The sequence below is a fragment of the Podarcis pityusensis genome (assembly GCF_964106645.2).
Source record: "Podarcis pityusensis genome assembly, chromosome: 3".
Classification (NCBI taxonomy): Eukaryota; Metazoa; Chordata; class Lepidosauria; order Squamata; family Lacertidae; genus Podarcis; species Podarcis pityusensis.
The window spans coordinates 106,809,299-106,827,142 of NC_138026.1; the positions used below are offsets into that span (position 1 = coordinate 106,809,299).

General features: G+C 40.2%; 1 protein-coding gene across 2 annotated transcripts in view; it reads left to right on the forward strand.

Annotated features, from left to right (window-relative positions):
- Window positions 1–16,527, forward strand: part of SOS1 (SOS Ras/Rac guanine nucleotide exchange factor 1) — a 46,877-nt gene extending 30,350 nt beyond the window's left edge. The window contains exons 11-22 of one of the 2 annotated variants that reach the window (XM_080998665.1): window positions 2,425–2,506; window positions 3,978–4,100; window positions 4,987–5,090; window positions 6,170–6,392; window positions 6,957–7,076; window positions 8,266–8,428; window positions 9,046–9,163; window positions 11,658–11,830; window positions 12,122–12,238; window positions 12,389–12,653; window positions 13,307–13,425; window positions 14,929–16,527. In XM_080998665.1, the coding sequence (XP_080854791.1) occupies window positions 2,425–2,506; window positions 3,978–4,100; window positions 4,987–5,090; window positions 6,170–6,392; window positions 6,957–7,076; window positions 8,266–8,428; window positions 9,046–9,163; window positions 11,658–11,830; window positions 12,122–12,238; window positions 12,389–12,653; window positions 13,307–13,425; window positions 14,929–15,423 (2,102 nt within the window). In that variant the 3' untranslated portion in view covers window positions 15,424–16,527. The remainder of the gene's footprint in view (window positions 1–2,424; window positions 2,507–3,977; window positions 4,101–4,986; window positions 5,091–6,169; window positions 6,393–6,956; window positions 7,077–8,265; window positions 8,429–9,045; window positions 9,164–11,657; window positions 11,831–12,121; window positions 12,239–12,388; window positions 12,654–13,306; window positions 13,426–14,928) is intronic. The other variant, XM_080998664.1, reaches the window with a different exon arrangement.
- Window positions 16,528–17,844: the final 1,317 nt, after the last annotated feature.

Here is a 17,844-nt window from a genome sequence, read left to right on the forward strand (position 1 = left end):
TTGGAGAAGTCCTGTTCTGTCAGCTTAAGTCCTTTTGCACAAGATTGGGTTGTGCAAAATCATAATGGGGGAAGGTGGGTGGGTTTGCCTTGGCTCACCTGGTATAGAAGCTCTGGCCCTCTCCATTCTACCCCATATACTGGGATGCTTTTTGTTGGTGACTAGTTTGTGTAAATGAATGGGAAGTTGGAATCGGGACCATTAGCTCCTTGTGGTGCAAAAGTGGCCAGGTTGAGCAAATGGCATTTAAATTCAGTATGGGTTATTTGACAGAACTTTTACTTCTTCCCAAAGCCTTTGGTTTTTTTGGCCTCTGTTCACAGTTCTGTGTGTGGTAAAAGTTCATTTCCATTTCCTGATTTGGCCCTTCCAGTTTTGAAAGAGCTTGCAACTTTTTTTCTCTTGGAGGGTTGTGCTGTTCTATTTATAGAGCTTTGATACGTTGAATGCTTGTGCGTCAGCATAGTGTCCATTTCCTTTCTTAACGCATTCAGGAATGGTTATTTATGATTTTTTTAGATGTTGTTGTTCTTTTAGCTTTTTAAAATGCCTGTTTGAGGAGAGATTTATCACATAGACAGACATCCTGACTTAACTGTGTGTGTGTATTTTTAACCAACGACTTGGCTCTATGAAGTCATTGCAGGAAAAGAATTTAGTAGGAAAATTGAACTTGCCGTAAAGTAACATCAAACAAAGTGATAGAAAGGTATGAGTTTTATAACTAAATGTGCATACTGAATAGTGTATGTAAATGCATTGTTCTAATGTTGGGACAGAAGTTACAGTAGCTGTCCCTTAGCCCTGATCAAGAATGGGCCCTGGGTTGATGCCCTCCTTCCATTAAAGTCTACTTCTGTGCTCCAGAACATCCCAGGTCAAATTAACCCCAAGTGATTCTGGTGCATGCACAGTGAACCCCATGATTAAGGGTGAGAGGAATTCATGTCTGAGAGGTTGAGGGCTATATGAAAGGAGTGCATGAGGCTTATTCTCTCCTTGTAGGTAGTAGGAAATTCAGTATGGGGAAGGTCCCATCTCTGGGATTGGGTAGGCAGGACCTCTCCCCAAATCCATTCTTGGTCAGGGAAGGCTTTTACAAAGCTCACCCAAAGAGCTGAAGGTCATGTGAAGACACACTAATTAGGGTAACTGCATTCAAGTTGTTTCATGTGCTGTGCAGTAGGGCCTTGACTTCCTCTTGCTGCAGTCTGAAGGAACCATGATGGTTAAATTCAACCCTTCAAGAGTCTCGAACCACCATAGACGTGGTAGCAGTGGACACTTTAAAATATTCAACATTGATCCTTGTCTTCTAATTTGGAAACAACAGAACTAAAAACAGTGTAAGCTTGCCAGGGAAGAGGATAAGATTTCTGGTTCAGGAGAGTTGTCTCTTGTTAAAATTGTAAAGAAGCAGAAGCCTTTTTTCTAGTTATTAGTACTGTATTTTTGTTGTTGTAAAAGGTACTCGATATTTCAGTGGGTTGTGCAATGGGTTTAAATCATACTTTTAGTTATACTGCTATATGATTACATTTGGCCTTTGGCAAAACAATAAAGATTTGTGTTTGTCCCTAGCTAAATCTTCAGTCAGAGTAGCTTTAACCAAATAGTTTTGCTCAGAGCCTTTTAGGTTCTGTACAGCAGATGTGCTTATCCTGGGATTTACTGCTGCTTGACATCCTTAAGTTAAACACCCTCCTGTGTACAAGAAAGAAGGGGAAAACTCTTTCTTGATAGGCTTCTGTTCTTCTGGTAGATAGTACATTCTGACCACCCATCAGATGATGTGTTTTCGTGTTTGAGTATGGTTTGCATTGTTATTTGATTCTCTCACATGTGTAGTTTCCTACCTTGGAGCTTCCTTCACGATCTAGGGACACATTTCACCCCCCCAAGCAGTAGCAGCTAGCAGGGCAGCCCAGCCTGGTGGGTGCTATTCACCTAGCTTCCCAATGCTACACTCACTGCTGACTACCGAAAGGGGGAGGGACAAGGCAGCAGGGAGCTTGGTGTGGTGTGGGCACAGTGGCAAAGCCGGTCCAATGCCCCCATCAAGCTCCTTACTGTCTTGTCCCTCTCTCAGTAACCGGCAATGACATGCAGTGTTATTAGGCGAGATGTGCAACACGACCCTGCTTCCCCACTGGCTACTACTCCCTTCAGCAAAATACAGTTGGCTCCGCAGTCCCAGAAGCAAGATGTTGCTTTACCTAAGTACCTTTTCGCCTACAAAGAGAGCAGAAATCCATCTAGAATGAATGCCCTTTCCCCATTCCCTCAGCCATGATTAGGTGACATCTCTTACAACTGCATCAGACTCCAGGGTTTGAGGCTTCTGAAGTTAACACTTAGAGTTCTTCACTAGCTGTCTAAACAATTTAAAACAATATAGTGAAATATTTATTTTGTCTCTCCTAGATCCCAACTTTGTTCGAACATTTCTTACAACATACAGATCTTTTTGCAAGCCTCAGGAATTACTGAGTCTCCTGATAGAACGGTAAGAGGACTTTTCTGAAATACTGTGTTGTAATTTTGGTTCTCTTCTTCTGAGATGAGTTTTTAAATAACACTTTTATCCTATGGAAAGGGGGGGTGCATGTGTGTGTGCGTGCTTATGCCTATTCCCTCTTCCCCCTAAGCACATCCTGACTATTGTCCACTACTTCCAGAATAGAAGTTAAGGGAGACTAAAAATCTCCCTTCCTCTAATAGAGCAGTCCCATCAGTGGAAATCTGTCCGTGGGAAACCTGAAGCCAACCCATTTTTCTTTACAGATTTGCATTTAAGAAAAACCCAAATGCAAATTTCATGGGAAACAATTTCTTCCCAATTTAGTGTGAATCTTCAATTCCACATTCTGTGCTTTACATGCATACCTAAATAAATGAAGTTACAGCACATGACAGCTCTAATGTGTATGAAATTAAACACATATTTAATTTGAGGTACAGTGGTATCTCAAGTTAAGAACTTAATTTGTTCTGGAAGCCCATTCTTAACCTGAGGTACCACTTTAGCTAATGGGGCCTCCCGAGGCCACCGTGCGATTTCTGTTCTCATTCTGAAGCAAAGTTCTTAACCCGAGGTACTATTTCTGGGTTAGCAGAGTCTGTAACCTTAAGCGTATGTAACCTGAGGTACCACTGTACAGGCAATTTTCCATTCACATGTGCTCTATTTGCATGTAACTATGTGCACATGGGGTGCCAGGAACCCAAAAGTGGATCCAGAAATGGGCATCACCCTGGAGAGTCCTCCTAGCTCATGGGGAGACTTTCCCCAGAGCCTCCCCACCTAACATCACATCAGCTGAGCAAACCCTGCAGCCCCCTAACTCAAGTGAGCCGGTCTGACTGCCTCAGCTGATGTGTGAGGAAGAAGCTTCCCTCCGCGTCAGCTGTGCAAACCCCGCTGCCCTCTCTGGCTTATGCCTGATCAACAGTGGGGCTTGCTGAGTGACTCACTCCTCCAGGGTACTCCTGATATACACAGTTTTGGTTATACGCAGGGATGTCCGGACTGTAACCCCCACATAAATTGAGGGTTGTCTGCATTTAATGTGTAAAATACAAGTGCTATTCAGTTATGTCATACTAAGTAGTCAGATGCCTGTGTTGGCATCCATCTGTCTCAAGAGACAATGGAGTGCACCTCCAGGTGTGAAGTCAAACCACAGATGCCTGCATCTTTGCAAATTATTTCCATTTTACTCCAAACGATATTGAATTTATTTAATCTCAGATTGGTAACACTGTAGTATATTCCCTATTCAATCACACTTAAGGGTATTATACCTGTGTCAGTTGGAAAGCTTGAAATTTTAAAGGGGTTGTGGCCTTTCCCTTTCCTGCCTGAATGGAACTTTCCTAAATAAAATGTAAGAATGTTAGTCCTATTCCTTATTGTTTATTGCAAATGTTAAATACCTGTTTAGTAACCTACTTTTTACATTACCATCCCACATTAGATTTGAAATTCCAGAACCTGAACCAACAGAAGCAGACCGCATAGCTATGGAGAATGGAGATCAACCACTTAGCGCAGAGCTAAAAAGATTTAGGAAGGAATATATCCAACCTGTACAGCTGCGGTAAGTAATCTTAAGTGTGTAAACTGCATCTTATTTAGATTTAGATCCCAGTTTTTAAAATCAGTGGGTGGGATCCAAAGGACTGTACAATGTTCTGTGCATATACCAGAGCTTTTCAACCTTCCCACCATTGTACTTTCAAAAAGCCACTTCTGATCCAGAGTTCCACATGACTGTTCTTTATTTGAAATATATGCTTCAAAGTTTGTGTAATTTCCTAATGAACTGTGCTACATTTATTAATGTAGTTATAATATGCCTTATCTGAAAATATTTCAGAAATGGCACTTCATCTACCTTGTGTTTCACTTGATAGTATTGTTGCTTATATATTTTCTTCATTACAGATCTTAATTCAGTGATACCATGCCTTTTCCAGAACATTATATCACCTAACTAATATTGTCTCATATTCTGTATTGTTTATTCACCATTTTAATTCCACTAGATGATGCACAAGCCATTACAATCTAGAGGGAGATAGAATTCATCCTTGAGAGACATACTTTTTAACATTTTTAAGTGCACAGTAAATGTTAATTGGTAGCAGAACTTGAGGATGACCATAGACATAAACTGCGAATCAGCTTGACCTTTTGCTCTGGCTAGGTTTCCTACCACTGCACACATTCACTTATTACCCAGCTACCAGAGCTTGGACTGGAGATTGGGGGAACTCAGTGTTCTAGTCCTCCTTTTCGAGGCCCAGCAAGTCAGACAAGAGTTTTGGCATGGATCCTGACAGCTGTATGGCACTTCTTCAGGGAGTCAGGACAGTATATATGCTGTAAAATGAAACCAGCCCTACAGCTCTAGTAGACTTTGTCAAAAATAAATCATATAAACATTGTCCTCAAATATTGTATAATCTCTGTTAATGTTGTAGAGTTCTAAATGTATGCCGGCACTGGGTGGAGCATCACTTCTATGATTTTGAGAGAGATGTAGATCTACTGCAACGGTTGGAAGAATTCATTGGCACTGTCAGAGGTATTTGATTTGATTATTGCAAAGATCTAGCATGATCTGCTTCTTTTTCTTTTGTACCTGCTTTATTAAAGTGTGATGTTTCAGTTTGCCAGTTGGGCTTTACAAGGCAAAGGTCACTAATGAGATACACAGATGGGCACCCTGAGCCAGGAGATCCAAGAGTCATTCAGGCTGAGCATGTGCCAGCAAGACTGATCTCAAAGTCACACTGATTTTAGGACAAAAAATAATAATTTTCCTCCAGTTTTTGTTCATGACTATGGTAGCAACTGGAAGGAAGATTTCCAGGTGCAGAAAAGGGTAGGATGGTTGTCTGGGCTATTCTGGACAGTTAGATGCTTGGCTGTAGGTGGGTGTCTTTTGGTATTGGTTGGAAGTTAACAGCTCAGGGATCTCTCTAAGCTACTGACAAATACTGTTGTAATTGAAATAGGATATGAAGGATATTTGGCTTTAGAAATTCCAAAAGTTTCCAGGCCACTGTTTTCTGATGTTTACTAAGAATCTCCTTTCTTGTAACTGTGAGCCGTTAGTTTGTGTCCTACCCTCCAGAGCAGGAGAAAACACGCTTGCTCCATCTTCCTTCTAACCGCCCTTCAGATATTTGAAGATAGCTATCTTGTCTTCTCTCAGTCTCTTCTGGTTAGAGCCAAGGTGATAGTGTGTGGTTGGGTGTGGGGATTGGGGACAAGCTGGTACTCTCTGGTAGCGACATAGAACACTTAGGAAATACATTACCACAAGACATGATGATCGCTAGTTTAGCTAGGTTTAAGCAAAAGGATTGGGCATTTTAAAATGTAGGTCTGTGTCTGGGGCCTCATGTTCAGAAACAGTATATTATAGGCCTTATCACTAAATGCTGGGAACAAAGGGGATGACTGTCTCCAACGTGCCTTATTTGTGAGTTTCCTGGTTGCATCTGGCTGTTGGTGCTAGACCAGATGGCTCTGGCTTCGTTTTCTGAATTTCTCACATTGTCTTCCACTGTTCTCCCATTTTCATTATTGGAACGTTTCTAGCTACTAGGTAACTGTTATTATTCAAATCCTAGAATGTATTTTTCTTTTACTTCTCAGGTAAAGCTATGAAGAAATGGGTTGAGTCAATTACAAAGATAATCCATAGGAAAAAGCAAGCACAAGCAATTGGGCCAAGTCACAATATTACTTTTGAAAGCTCACCACCTCCAATTGAGTGGCATATTAGCAAGCCAGGACACATTGAAACATTTGACCTGCTTACGTTGCATCCAATAGAAATTGCTCGACAGCTCACATTACTTGAATCTGAACTTTACAGGTAGCTCTGAAAACAATATTATTCTCTTCTACTTCATAATATGCAAGCAATGTAGTGTTCGGTCCTGGTCATTTCTGCATTCAGTTCTTACTAGCAAAGCTATTCATATTGCATTTAGGGAACAATGTTCCAAATTGTGACTCTAGTATATATTAATGTGAATTTGATATAGCTAGTAAAGTGATAATTTATTTTCATATGTTGGCATTTTGGAGCTCACTGTTAAAGAACGTATTATGAAAGCAAGATTTGTAAGCTGTAAGCTATAAGCTTCCAGAACCTCATCCACAGATATAGCATTTAACTAGAGATTTTTTTTGTTTGCTTTGTAGAATGCCATTGTTCTACCATCTACTTTTAACAACCAATTCTCTCCAATTGGTTGTTAACAGTAGATGGTAGAACAATGGCATTCTACAAAGCAAACAAAAAAAATGCAGTCAATGTTTTTTTCTGATTTGAGAATTATTGGTTATTTGTAATAATCTAGATGGAAGTAGTAGCTCAATTGACCATAAAATGATAGCCTTTTCTCAATAATTTATATTTATTGTCAATTTGTAGAGCTGTGCAACCATCAGAGCTGGTTGGAAGTGTATGGACAAAAGAAGATAAGGAAATCAATTCTCCTAACCTGCTCAAGATGATACGACATACCACAAATCTTACTTTGTGGTTTGAAAAGTAAGTTGCTTGAGTGCTTTGACTAAGATCTTCTAAATATTGATATTAACATCCAGGTCCATACAGAGCTAGTCTGAGACCCGAGATAGGATTCTTGTTAGAATGAAAAAAAAAAAAAAACCCAGCCAAAGGCATTAGGCCTTTGTTTGGACTGAGGGGTGGTTGTAGCCTCCGCCTGCCCCTCCTTATTAAGGGTATCTTGTTAAAGGGAACTGGGGGTGTGGATTCTGTCCGATGCCCAGATGTGGGCATGGACCATGCCACAACCCCAACGGGGATCCCTCAGGGTGACCCTATTTGATATAAGTCATTGGGCTCATCATATTGGTGGTTTACCCTTAGTTTGGCTGTCTGCAGATGGGCGGGAGTCGAGATACACCCAGTGCCTAAGCCAAACTGTGCACATTTGTAAACAATAAAGTTGTGGCCTATTTGAACCCATAAACCAAATCCACTTGTCCATGTGTTTATTGTCCACTAGGGAACTGTGGATCATGGGGCCTTGGCATGCAACATCATTCCTGAGCTGCAGCTTGGCAAAATATTGGAGCTTCATAGAAGGAAATTAGTGTAGCAAGAACAATAATTCCTAAACTTCTCCATTGTTTGAAGTCCAAGAATTGAAAAACAGTATATTCTTTGAATTATGCACTGGTTTTAGACTGAGTTAGTAATCCTCAAATTGTGCTTTGAGAAATTAAATAATTAAAGGCTTGTCTGAGTTTAGTGGAGCTGCTGTTGGAGGAACCTGTCTTTTGCATGTCTCATGATTCACTTCTCTAATCTTGCTGCTCAGGGCCATTAATTTGGCTGCATCTCCACCAGCCATGATAAGATCATTCAGTCATTCCTGTTTATCATGTAGTAGAATTCCCTCCATAGGAGCGGATAGCCCATTGCATTGAGTTTTACTTCTCCAAACTGTTTCCTTCTTATCAAGAGGTGTGTTTCCTGATCGTGCAGAAACAAGAGGTGGGTTCTTCTGAAGGCAGACTTTTACTTTCCTACTGGTGTGCAAGTTTAACAGCTAATGTTCTCCCATTTGGATTCAGAAAAGAAGTTGGCTTCAGTAATTATATCAGCTGTTTGGAAACCCCTGTATTAAGTCACACTTGTCAAAATAAAATTATATTAAATTGGTGCTTTTTAACATTCTTGTACTGATAAGTACATCTTTTTGTACATTTAGATGCATCATAGAAACAGAAAACCTAGAGGAAAGAGTAATTGTAGTATGCCGGATAATTGAGATCTTGCAAGTTTTCCAAGAACTAAACAATTTTAATGGTGTCCTTGAAGTTGTCAGTGCTATGAACTCTGCACCTATTTACAGACTGGATCATACCTTTGAAGTAAGTCACATGTAGATCTAGAAACTGTAATTGTTTTAACTGTTGCTGAATAAAGTATCATTGAAAAAAACAAAAAGATTTAAGCCAAAACCACTTTTTTCTTTTTCTTCAGTCTTCAGCATGAGCACTGGGTAGGCTGTTGGACACATTTTTCTTTACATAGAGATAATCTCAGGGTTACATTAAACACTTACAAAATGCAGTGCAAATGTTTGTTTTGTCCCATGTACAAGGGTATATGAAGCCACTGTGACATCTTGTTTATTTTGCCAAAAGTTCCTTTGTGCATCATGTCCCCATTTGCAGACTGCGTATATTCCCTAGACTGAGATTATCTCCATGGTGGAAAAGTATCGTGTTAAGAAGTAGTGTCTCTTCTCTCCACAAGAAAGTGGGGCTGAAGCTGAGCAATTGAAAACTAGAGCAAAAAATCAAGGGCACTTCCCAGTGCCACACATAATAGAACCCATTTTTTGATATGAAAAGCACTTCAATATGTAAGGGGTGAGTGAACCCTGCAAGTGAATCTGAGTATTTTGACTGGCCCTTAATTTGAGATCACTGATAACATGTGGTTTGTAGTTGTCCATGTCTCAGCTTTCTTTATGCATCTTCAGCAAATCCCAAGCCGCCAGAAAAAGATTTTTGAAGAAGCTCATGAACTGAGTGAAGACCATCATAAGAAATACTTGGCAAAACTCAGGTCTATTAATCCTCCATGTGTGCCTTTCTTTGGTAAGTAAGATTTATTCTTGAAGAATATAAAATCACAAATGTTGATAAGCCACAGAACTATTAAGAAACCATTTCTTAAATATATTAGTGGAGCTTGCTATATTGTTAGGAATAGCCAGGCATTTCAAAGAATCAGTATTTCAACTTCAAAAGCTTTCCCCCCTGTTCAATATCAAATCCACAATTTCACTACATTTTAGTTGGAACCCTTGACCTGATTTTTCAGCTATCTTCATGTGTTAGGTACTAATACAAATTAGTATTTAACTCATTTAGAAACACTAAGCATTTGTGAAGTGTACTTTGTGGTTCTAGCTTAACCAGGGGAATATCAAGGGATGGAGATCAGATAAAGTGCTCCAATTTATTCTGTGCTTTTTTTTTTAGCGCTGTTATACTCTACGTGATAAAGATACTTTCTGACTGTGCTTTGACAGTAGACTGATTCAGATGCAATGATCTCTGTCTAATAAACCATGGTGTTTTAAACAGAACAAACATTGTGCCTGTGTGCCTCCTCCTTTCCTTTCCCCTTCTCCATTAGTGGTGAGGAATGCTAAATATAGAACACCTGAATATAGAATACTAGATCTGCTATATAAATAAGCCAGGGAGGCTCGCCTGATGCATTTGTTACATATTTTTAGGTGCCAGACAAGCCTTATTCCAAGTCTTTGGCTAATTAAACAATCCATGGCCTTTTAAATGGGCAGGGGGTATAATTGTTTTGGTCTGTTATTATGGTATGTGTTTTTTGTTTTGTAAACTACCCCTATGATCTTTGGGTGAAGGTCAGTATAGACATTTTAATATTAATAATAATTATAAAGTTTCTCACTCACATTTTTTTACCAACCTATCTTGTGAGCATTCCTATTTATAAGATTAAAAGGATCAGGTTTTAGAAAATAGCTGCCTAGTTGCATGGAGGTAATTTATATGCTCTGCAGGCAGCCAGGAAAGTGGTTGTTTACAAACCTGTATTGTATTATTTATTTACATAATGACATTAGTACACATTATGCTTTGTATTGCAAGAACACATAGCCCTGCCCCAAGGAGCTTATAATCTGAAATTTGACACACCAAAGGGGTGCTATGGAAGGTAGTAAAAAGGAATGTATTACTGTTTCAGTTGCATACATGTAGCCTTGGTGATAGGGCATGGGGATTATGGGGTGGTACTAAAGGCTTCATGGAAACTGTGGGTTTTGAAGAAGAAGGAAAATAGGTAACATCACAGATGGTCTAGAAGTCAGTGAAGGGTGATGGAGCTGGAGGAATGAAAGTCATGGATAGATACAAAAAAAGATATAAGAATGGCGAGAGAAGGAACTTGGAGGCCTTTGAAGGTAAGGGGAAAGAAGGGAAGTAGGGTCACTCCATTGGCTCTACTGTGAGACCTCCAGTCTTTCAGCCTTTCTCTCCTTCAGCACTTATTAGCAACAGCCATTTTATCGGGCTGCAGAGCAGAGAGAGAGAAGGAAAGCAGGGCCATTTCATCCTCCTTTCCCTGAACAGTTGAAACCCCAGCTGGTTGTTATAAGAACACTGTAACCTGTCCTGGTACCTGCTTCACCCGCTCCATCCCCTCCTCCTTTTTCATTCTGTGTTAGGTCGGTTGCATTGTAAGCCTTGGTGTGTGTGGATAGACTAAGTAAAAAAATTCCTTCCTGTAGCACCTTAAAGACCAACTAAGTTAGTTCTTGGTATAAGCTTTCGTGTGCATGCACACTTCTTCAGATACACAACCTTCAGATGTATTCTTTATTTATTCTTTATGTATTTATGTATTCTTCAGATACATAACCCTGTGTATCTGAAGAAGTGTGCATGCACACGAAAGCTTATACCAAGAACTAACTTAGTTGGTCTTTAAGGTGCTACAGGAAGGAATTTTTTTACTTCGACTATGGCAGACCAACACGGCTACCCATCTGTATGTGGATAGACTGTCTTTTAAAAATTATTATTGAGTGAGAGCCTTTCAGATGAAGAGCTGGTAGAATGGCAGGCAAAAAAAAAAAAAATGAGGATGAAATTCAAAGAGGGTGGTTGAGTGCATGCCATGAGTCTGGAAGCTAGTAACAAAAAGCTGAGGAAAGGGTTAGGAGGCACTGTGGAGTTTTGAAGGAGGGTGTAGAGGTGGGTAGAGAGGCAGGTGACAAAAGGTGTAGCTTGCCATTAGAATGGCTTGGTCACAAACGGGCATTAAGTGGGCAGTGCCCTTTGGCCACCATCCTAGGTTAGTTAACCATGTGTTGAGATGAAGCCCAAACTTTGTTTCACCCCATGTAAGTAGCAGCAGCAAGGCCAGCTGGCACATCTGCTTGGAGGAGAGGAGATCAGGAATCCCTTTGTTGGATCTTCAGAAAAAAATTAAGTGCATAATTCAACCTTCCCAAAGCCTTTGTAGCTCTAACCTTAATTCTAGTTTTCCATTGAAAGACCATAACCATTTTATAGCTGCAATTTTTTTGGACGTTAATTGTAGGAATTTATTTAACAAACATCTTGAAAACGGAAGAAGGCAATCCTGAATTTCTCAAACGACATGGGAAAGAACTTATCAATTTCAGTAAGCGGAGGAAGGTGGCTGAGATAACAGGGGAGATCCAACAGTACCAAAACCAGCCATACTGCCTAAGAGGAGAAGCTGATATCAGAGTAAGTAGGATTTTTTGCTCTTCCAGGTTCAGCTTCCTTTTAGTGGCCATGAGGAAATGCTTATACTGTAGGTTGAAGCTCCTTTGCTGACCCAGGGTATTGGGCTGATTTTATTACACCTGAATTTATTTTCAGCCCTTAGACTGGCTCCCTACTCTACAGTCCTTTTATTTCTCAATTATCAACTTCTAGAGCATGTCCTCGTCAAATAAGAGTTGATTTTAATCTGGTTTTGCCGTTCAACAGATCTGTCGATTCTGTGTTAATCTTTCTGAATATTTTGGGTTTCAGAAATTTTTTGAAAATCTGAATCCAATGGGAAATAGCATGGAAAAAGAGTTTGCAGATTATCTGTTCAACAAGTCTCTAGAAATAGAGCCACGTAACGTCAAGCCACCCCCAAGATTTGTGAGTATTTAGATTTTATTCTCAGTTAATGTATGCTATAAAATACAGTTGGAGCTGCACAAACTTTTTAAAAGGGAAAAAAGTAAGTAATTTTACAGTAAAAACTATCAGTGTTCTTCGTATAAACAGTGTTTTTGGTTTTCTGTGCAGCCCAAAAAGTACACCTATTCTCTCAAATCTCCGGGTGTTCGTCCATCAAACCCAAGACCAGGCACCATGAGACACCCTACACCTCTGCAACAGGAGCCAAGAAAAATCAGTTACAGTCGTGTCCCTGAGAGTGAAACAGAAAGTGCTGCTTCTGCACCAAACTCTCCAAGAACACCTCTCACCCCACCTCCACCATCGTCCACTTCCAGCACCACAGATGTTTGCAGTGTCTTTGACTCTGATCCCTCCACCCCTTTTCATTCAAGTAGGTGCTCTAGCAAGGATTGAGCTATTCTTCTCCTTTTTAAGTAGTTTGGCCTGTGTCGCATGTGGGCATGTTTTCTGATCCTGCTGTTATGTGCCAAACCACAGGAAATAGTTTAGTTGATACTTGTATTTTGAAAACGGTTTTCTTAAATTTGATTGAATTCAAACCATGATTGAAAAGGGAAGACTGAGGTGTACTGTTTTAAGTGAATGCCTTGTTTGCTGTTTGTACAGGGTGAGTCCTTTAAAAGAGGTCCCGTGGATACAGAGTACACATGTTCCACAGGGCCTCTTTTAAAAGACCCTGTACATGGCAGGATGCTAGTAACAGTGACAATTATTTTATTTTCTTAATTCATTTTGTTTCTTTCTTGGCCTTTATCAATCCATGGTCCAAGGGCATGTTAAAACATAAGATACAACACTAAGAATACCACAGCCATTGGCAGCTCTTTGGCTTAAGCTGCCTTGTTTTGTTTGTGAAAAGAAATCCTGATTCCTCAGGAACTTAGCAGAAGGAGGCTTATAGATAAGAGGCATACATTTTATATGCTGTATTGTACTTTGTGTGTTTAGAATTTACTGTTAAAGTACTAGAAAAGTAGAAAAATTCAAATGAGATGGATAATAGAATTTTTCATACACTTTCAGGGTCAGCTTCTGTGTCTTCCATAAGTTTTCCAAAAAGCTCAGATGAAATTACCGTTCCCCCTCCTATTCCTCCCCGGAGACGTCCAGAATCTGCTCCTGCTGAATCTTCTCCTTCAAAGGTAATTTCACCGCATTTCTCTCTGCAGGAACAGTAAGATGAAAATACAGTGGAGAGGGAGATCCTGTTGTCACTGCCATCCCCACAACCTTTAAAGACAAAAGACCACTAGTGTGTGGCTCCCCACGGAGGAAACAGTTTATTCCACCCTTTAAAATAAATGGAGCTTCAGATTTACAACCTAGTTTCATTTAATTCTTATACAAGGTGACAGCAAAAGTTAACATTCACTGGGGGGAAAACATTCTGGGTTTTTTATGCTCCACCTATAATCTATAATGATAAATGAGTTTGGCTTATTTTAATTTTAATGTAAAGGCACAGCATGAATGGGCTATTTAAAGCTGCTTCAGTGTTTCCATACCCAGTCCCACCTCCTGGAGCTCCTGGAGCTCTGGTTCCTGCAGTTTCAGTTTTAAGTGGCTGTTTGAAAAAGGTAGGGATCCTGCTGCCATACTCACAATTAGCAGCTTTAAGAAAGTTAAAAAAAGAAGACCCAATAAGGTATGCGCCTGCAAAAACAATGGGAGAACTAGTTTGGGTCCCATCCAAATGGATAACCTTTTTTTTTAAGAGGAAGGGAGAACAATAACGACTTTAGTAAAAAATAAAATTTCTGGTTGCCACTGGTGACCCTATTTATTCCTCTGCTTATACATTTTTGCACCTGGGAACACCTTTAGTGCAACTCTTTGTCTTTATCCATTAAAGGGCTCCCATCTCCTGTGCTGGATCTCCTACCTATCCAGCCCGATTCCGTTTCCTCTTCCCATCTCTTGCTTCTGGAAGAGATGTGGGCAATAGAGAAGAGTCTGACAACCCTCTCCTATTTCCCCCTCCCCCCTCACACATACACCTTCTCCTTTATATGGGTATCCGGCCTTTGTCCTCTGTTGGAATCTTGTTGTAGGAGCACTCCTAGAAGTAAGATGAAATGAAAGCCTTTAGACCAGAGGTAGCTAAACCCTTCTGGCCAGAAGGCCACATTCATCCTCTAGGGGCCACGTGCCAGCAGTGCAGCTGGCCATCCCACACACTCTTGTGCATACTCTCACAGGCAGGTAGGCAGGCACCTAGCCCCTCCTCTTCCATGCCGATCAGCTGAGGACTAGGTGTCATTGCCCCCGTTGCTCAAATGATCATTCCAGAGACAAATTTGAAGAGGTGGGCTCCATCACAGCACTGCGCTTTGCACACCCAACTTTTTCTTTTTGCTGCTGCTACCAAAATTGGTAGGTTCTTTTGGATAGTAGATAATGTCCACAACCCAAGGATTGGCCATTCCTGCTTTGGGCTTTCTCTAATCCTTTGAAGATAATTCATATTAGACGTGCTGTGTGGGTTCTTTCTACTCTAAAAGAGAACAACCTGTATTGGGTAAACTCTCTCAACTCACCTCTGTAGGTGGAATTAGTCCAAAGTGTCTTCGCCTTCTTTTGCGAGGTACCATCTTGGCATACATTGAGGTCTTTGAATTATGTACTAACAAATCTTTATATTTCAGATTTCTTCTGCACATCTGGACAGCCCACCAGCAATCCCTCCTCGGCAGCCGACATCAAAAATCTATTCACCGAGATACTCAGTGCCAGACAGGACCTCCATCTCTGACCCCCCAGAAAGCCCACCTGTATTGCCACCTCGAGAACCTGTACGAACTCCTGATGTTTTCTCTAGTTCACCTCTCCATCTCCAGCCACCACCCTTAGGCAGAAAAAGTGAACTGGGCAACACTTTCTTTCCCAACAGTCCGTCTCCATTTACTCCGCCTCCCCCCCAGACACCTTCTCCTCACGTTGTCCGGAGGCATTTGCCATCACCTCCTTTGATACCCCAAGATACGGACCTCCATTCTGTTGCTGGGCCACCTGTTCCTCCTCGGCAAAGCACTTCTCAACATATCCCAAAGCTTCCTCCAAAAACTTACAAAAGGGAGCCCACGCATCCATTGATGCATCGTGATGGACCCCCTTTGCTGGAGAACGCCCACTCCACCTGAATTCTCCCTTGTGCTCGAGAGAGAATGCTTTCCCTGGTGCCATGTCTGTTGCTGGCAATAGATGCACTGTACCTTGTGGGCACCAAGGAGTTGAGCTGTGTTGCTCCTAACACTAAAGACTCTACGTTTGATATTTGGTGTACAAAAAGAAGAAGAAAGAATCTTAATAACAGGCCCCTTATCGTGAATAAACTGTTGCTGTTTGTTAGTATAGTATGCAGGGCCCTGTTCTAAAGTCAGTGGACACCTGAATGTACCAGAAATCAGAATTGCAGATCTCTTTGGGCCAATAAGCAGACATTGTGCTTTGTGTAACGTCCTGTGAGGGATAAAATGCATAGTCCTGTATTCATCTGTCCACCATGATGTAAGTTCTTGGAGTAAAAATATTATGCACTTTTTAAAAAATGAATCTCAAACAGGGAACTTGATAGTCTTCTTAATTTTCTTTTGTTTTATTCCCTGCTTTCAAATCATGAACTGGACTGTGAGGAAGATCTGTGGTACTGAACTGAACCAACATAGAGCTAAGACATAGCACCGTACTGCAGTCCTGTTTACAAACTGTTACTAGTAATACATGGGTACCTAGGCTTCACCAAAGAGGTACTTTCCTCCTCCTTTATGAATATTATGGTGCCAGTTCAAAAAGAATTTTTTGCCAGTAAACAGAATGCCTAACTTTTAACCGCCTTTAAACAAATGAGATTTAAGTCTTATATGAATGACACCAATGATGCAAACTGCAAAACAATGCTATTGTCAGAGTTGAATCTGTTTCTCCATTTAGAAGACTGTTAAATCTAGACTAGGTTAGGTCTTCATTTTAAGGTTTACTGATAAGCCACTTAATGGCTGGGAGTGCAACATCTTTGAGACTATGCCATGAAAATGCAAAAGATGATCCGCTGGCCATATTCCCTAGTTATCACCATGTTTTAACTAGCAGTAGGTAGATGAATAATCAGCACCCATAGAATTGCCTTGTAGTTGCATAAATAAATCATATGTATATAGTGAATGTTGCATAAATATACTTGCAAATTGTTTTTAATTTAATTGAAATAAAGATACAGATATTTTGTCTGGCTGACATATATTAAATTATTGCATTTCTAAATGTACATTTCAGTTTAAAGCACTGAGGAGGAGACACATGCTGTGGTACACACCTCTCTTTCTTGCTCATTGTTTTAGTCTGTAAAGAAAAAAATTAGAAGAAATCCAAGGTTTGGCATGTGAAATAAATGTGTGTTAGGGGTGATTCGGAAGTGAACATCTGTGTGCTTAACATGGATCTCAAGCATATAATACAGTTCAGAATTCCAAACTCTGTTTAACTTCTTAAACCTTGAAACTGATCTTGACCGTGTCAGAAATGTTTGAAAGAAAATAATCTACATGAATATTTTGCCTTGGATTATCCATAGACCTGTGAATTGCGCTTCTGATTCTTGTACTGTGATAGTAATGCATGCCACTTATTGAAGATATTTTAATCCTTTCTACTACACTAGGACTTGTGAATGGTGCAGTATTGTATCCTTAGTTGCTAAGACTCTTATAGGATGTTTTCTCCTTGGCAAAACCAAAATACATTTCGGTAATCTAGAAAGCCATGTCACTGGAACAGTGATGGTAGAGGACCGTATCACCATGAAAGCCTACTGTTCTAAGACACTTCTACAGCATTATGTAGTGTGGTCTTTGCATTTCAGGAAAACGTTCATTTAACCTGCATTAAATGGATCCTTCTTAACATGTACGATATGCAGAAACAAAAGGGCATTCTGAGATAAAAAATTGTATAATGCTAGCCTATGACAAGTGTTAAGTTGAGCCCAGCTGAGGGTTAGAGATACTTTAAAATGACTGAACTTGCTAAGGGAAAGTTGAGAAACTGCTCCATACTTAAATACATTTTTTTTCTTGTAATACTAAAGGTAGTGGTAATGCTCCTGTCCATAAGAACTTTAAAATACTGCAGATGATATTACGCCCACCTGAGTCAACTAGGAAAAACACTCTAATGTCGCTTCTCCAGGCTCTGCCTACAGAGTAAAAGTTCCCTAATCAATCCACTCCAGAAAAAAGTGGGGGCAGGATTATAGTTTGATAAATCCATTTAGCATTTGCAAGCAGCAACGTTTTGTACAGATCTGTCTTATTCTTGTTTTGAGTGGGAAAATGATGTTCACTTAATATTTCCAGCAGCCCCGTAGTTGCTAAAATTATCATCCTTGATACAACCCAGATAACTTTGATAATTAAGCAGTATACAAACAGTTTAAATAAATAAAATACTTAATCCAAGATGACAAAAGAATTAGTTTAAGCAACTGAGAAACGAAGTCATTTGTTTCATTGAGGCTGTCCATCAGCTTCATGGTCTCTTATGGTAACTGAAGTAAAATATTTAGG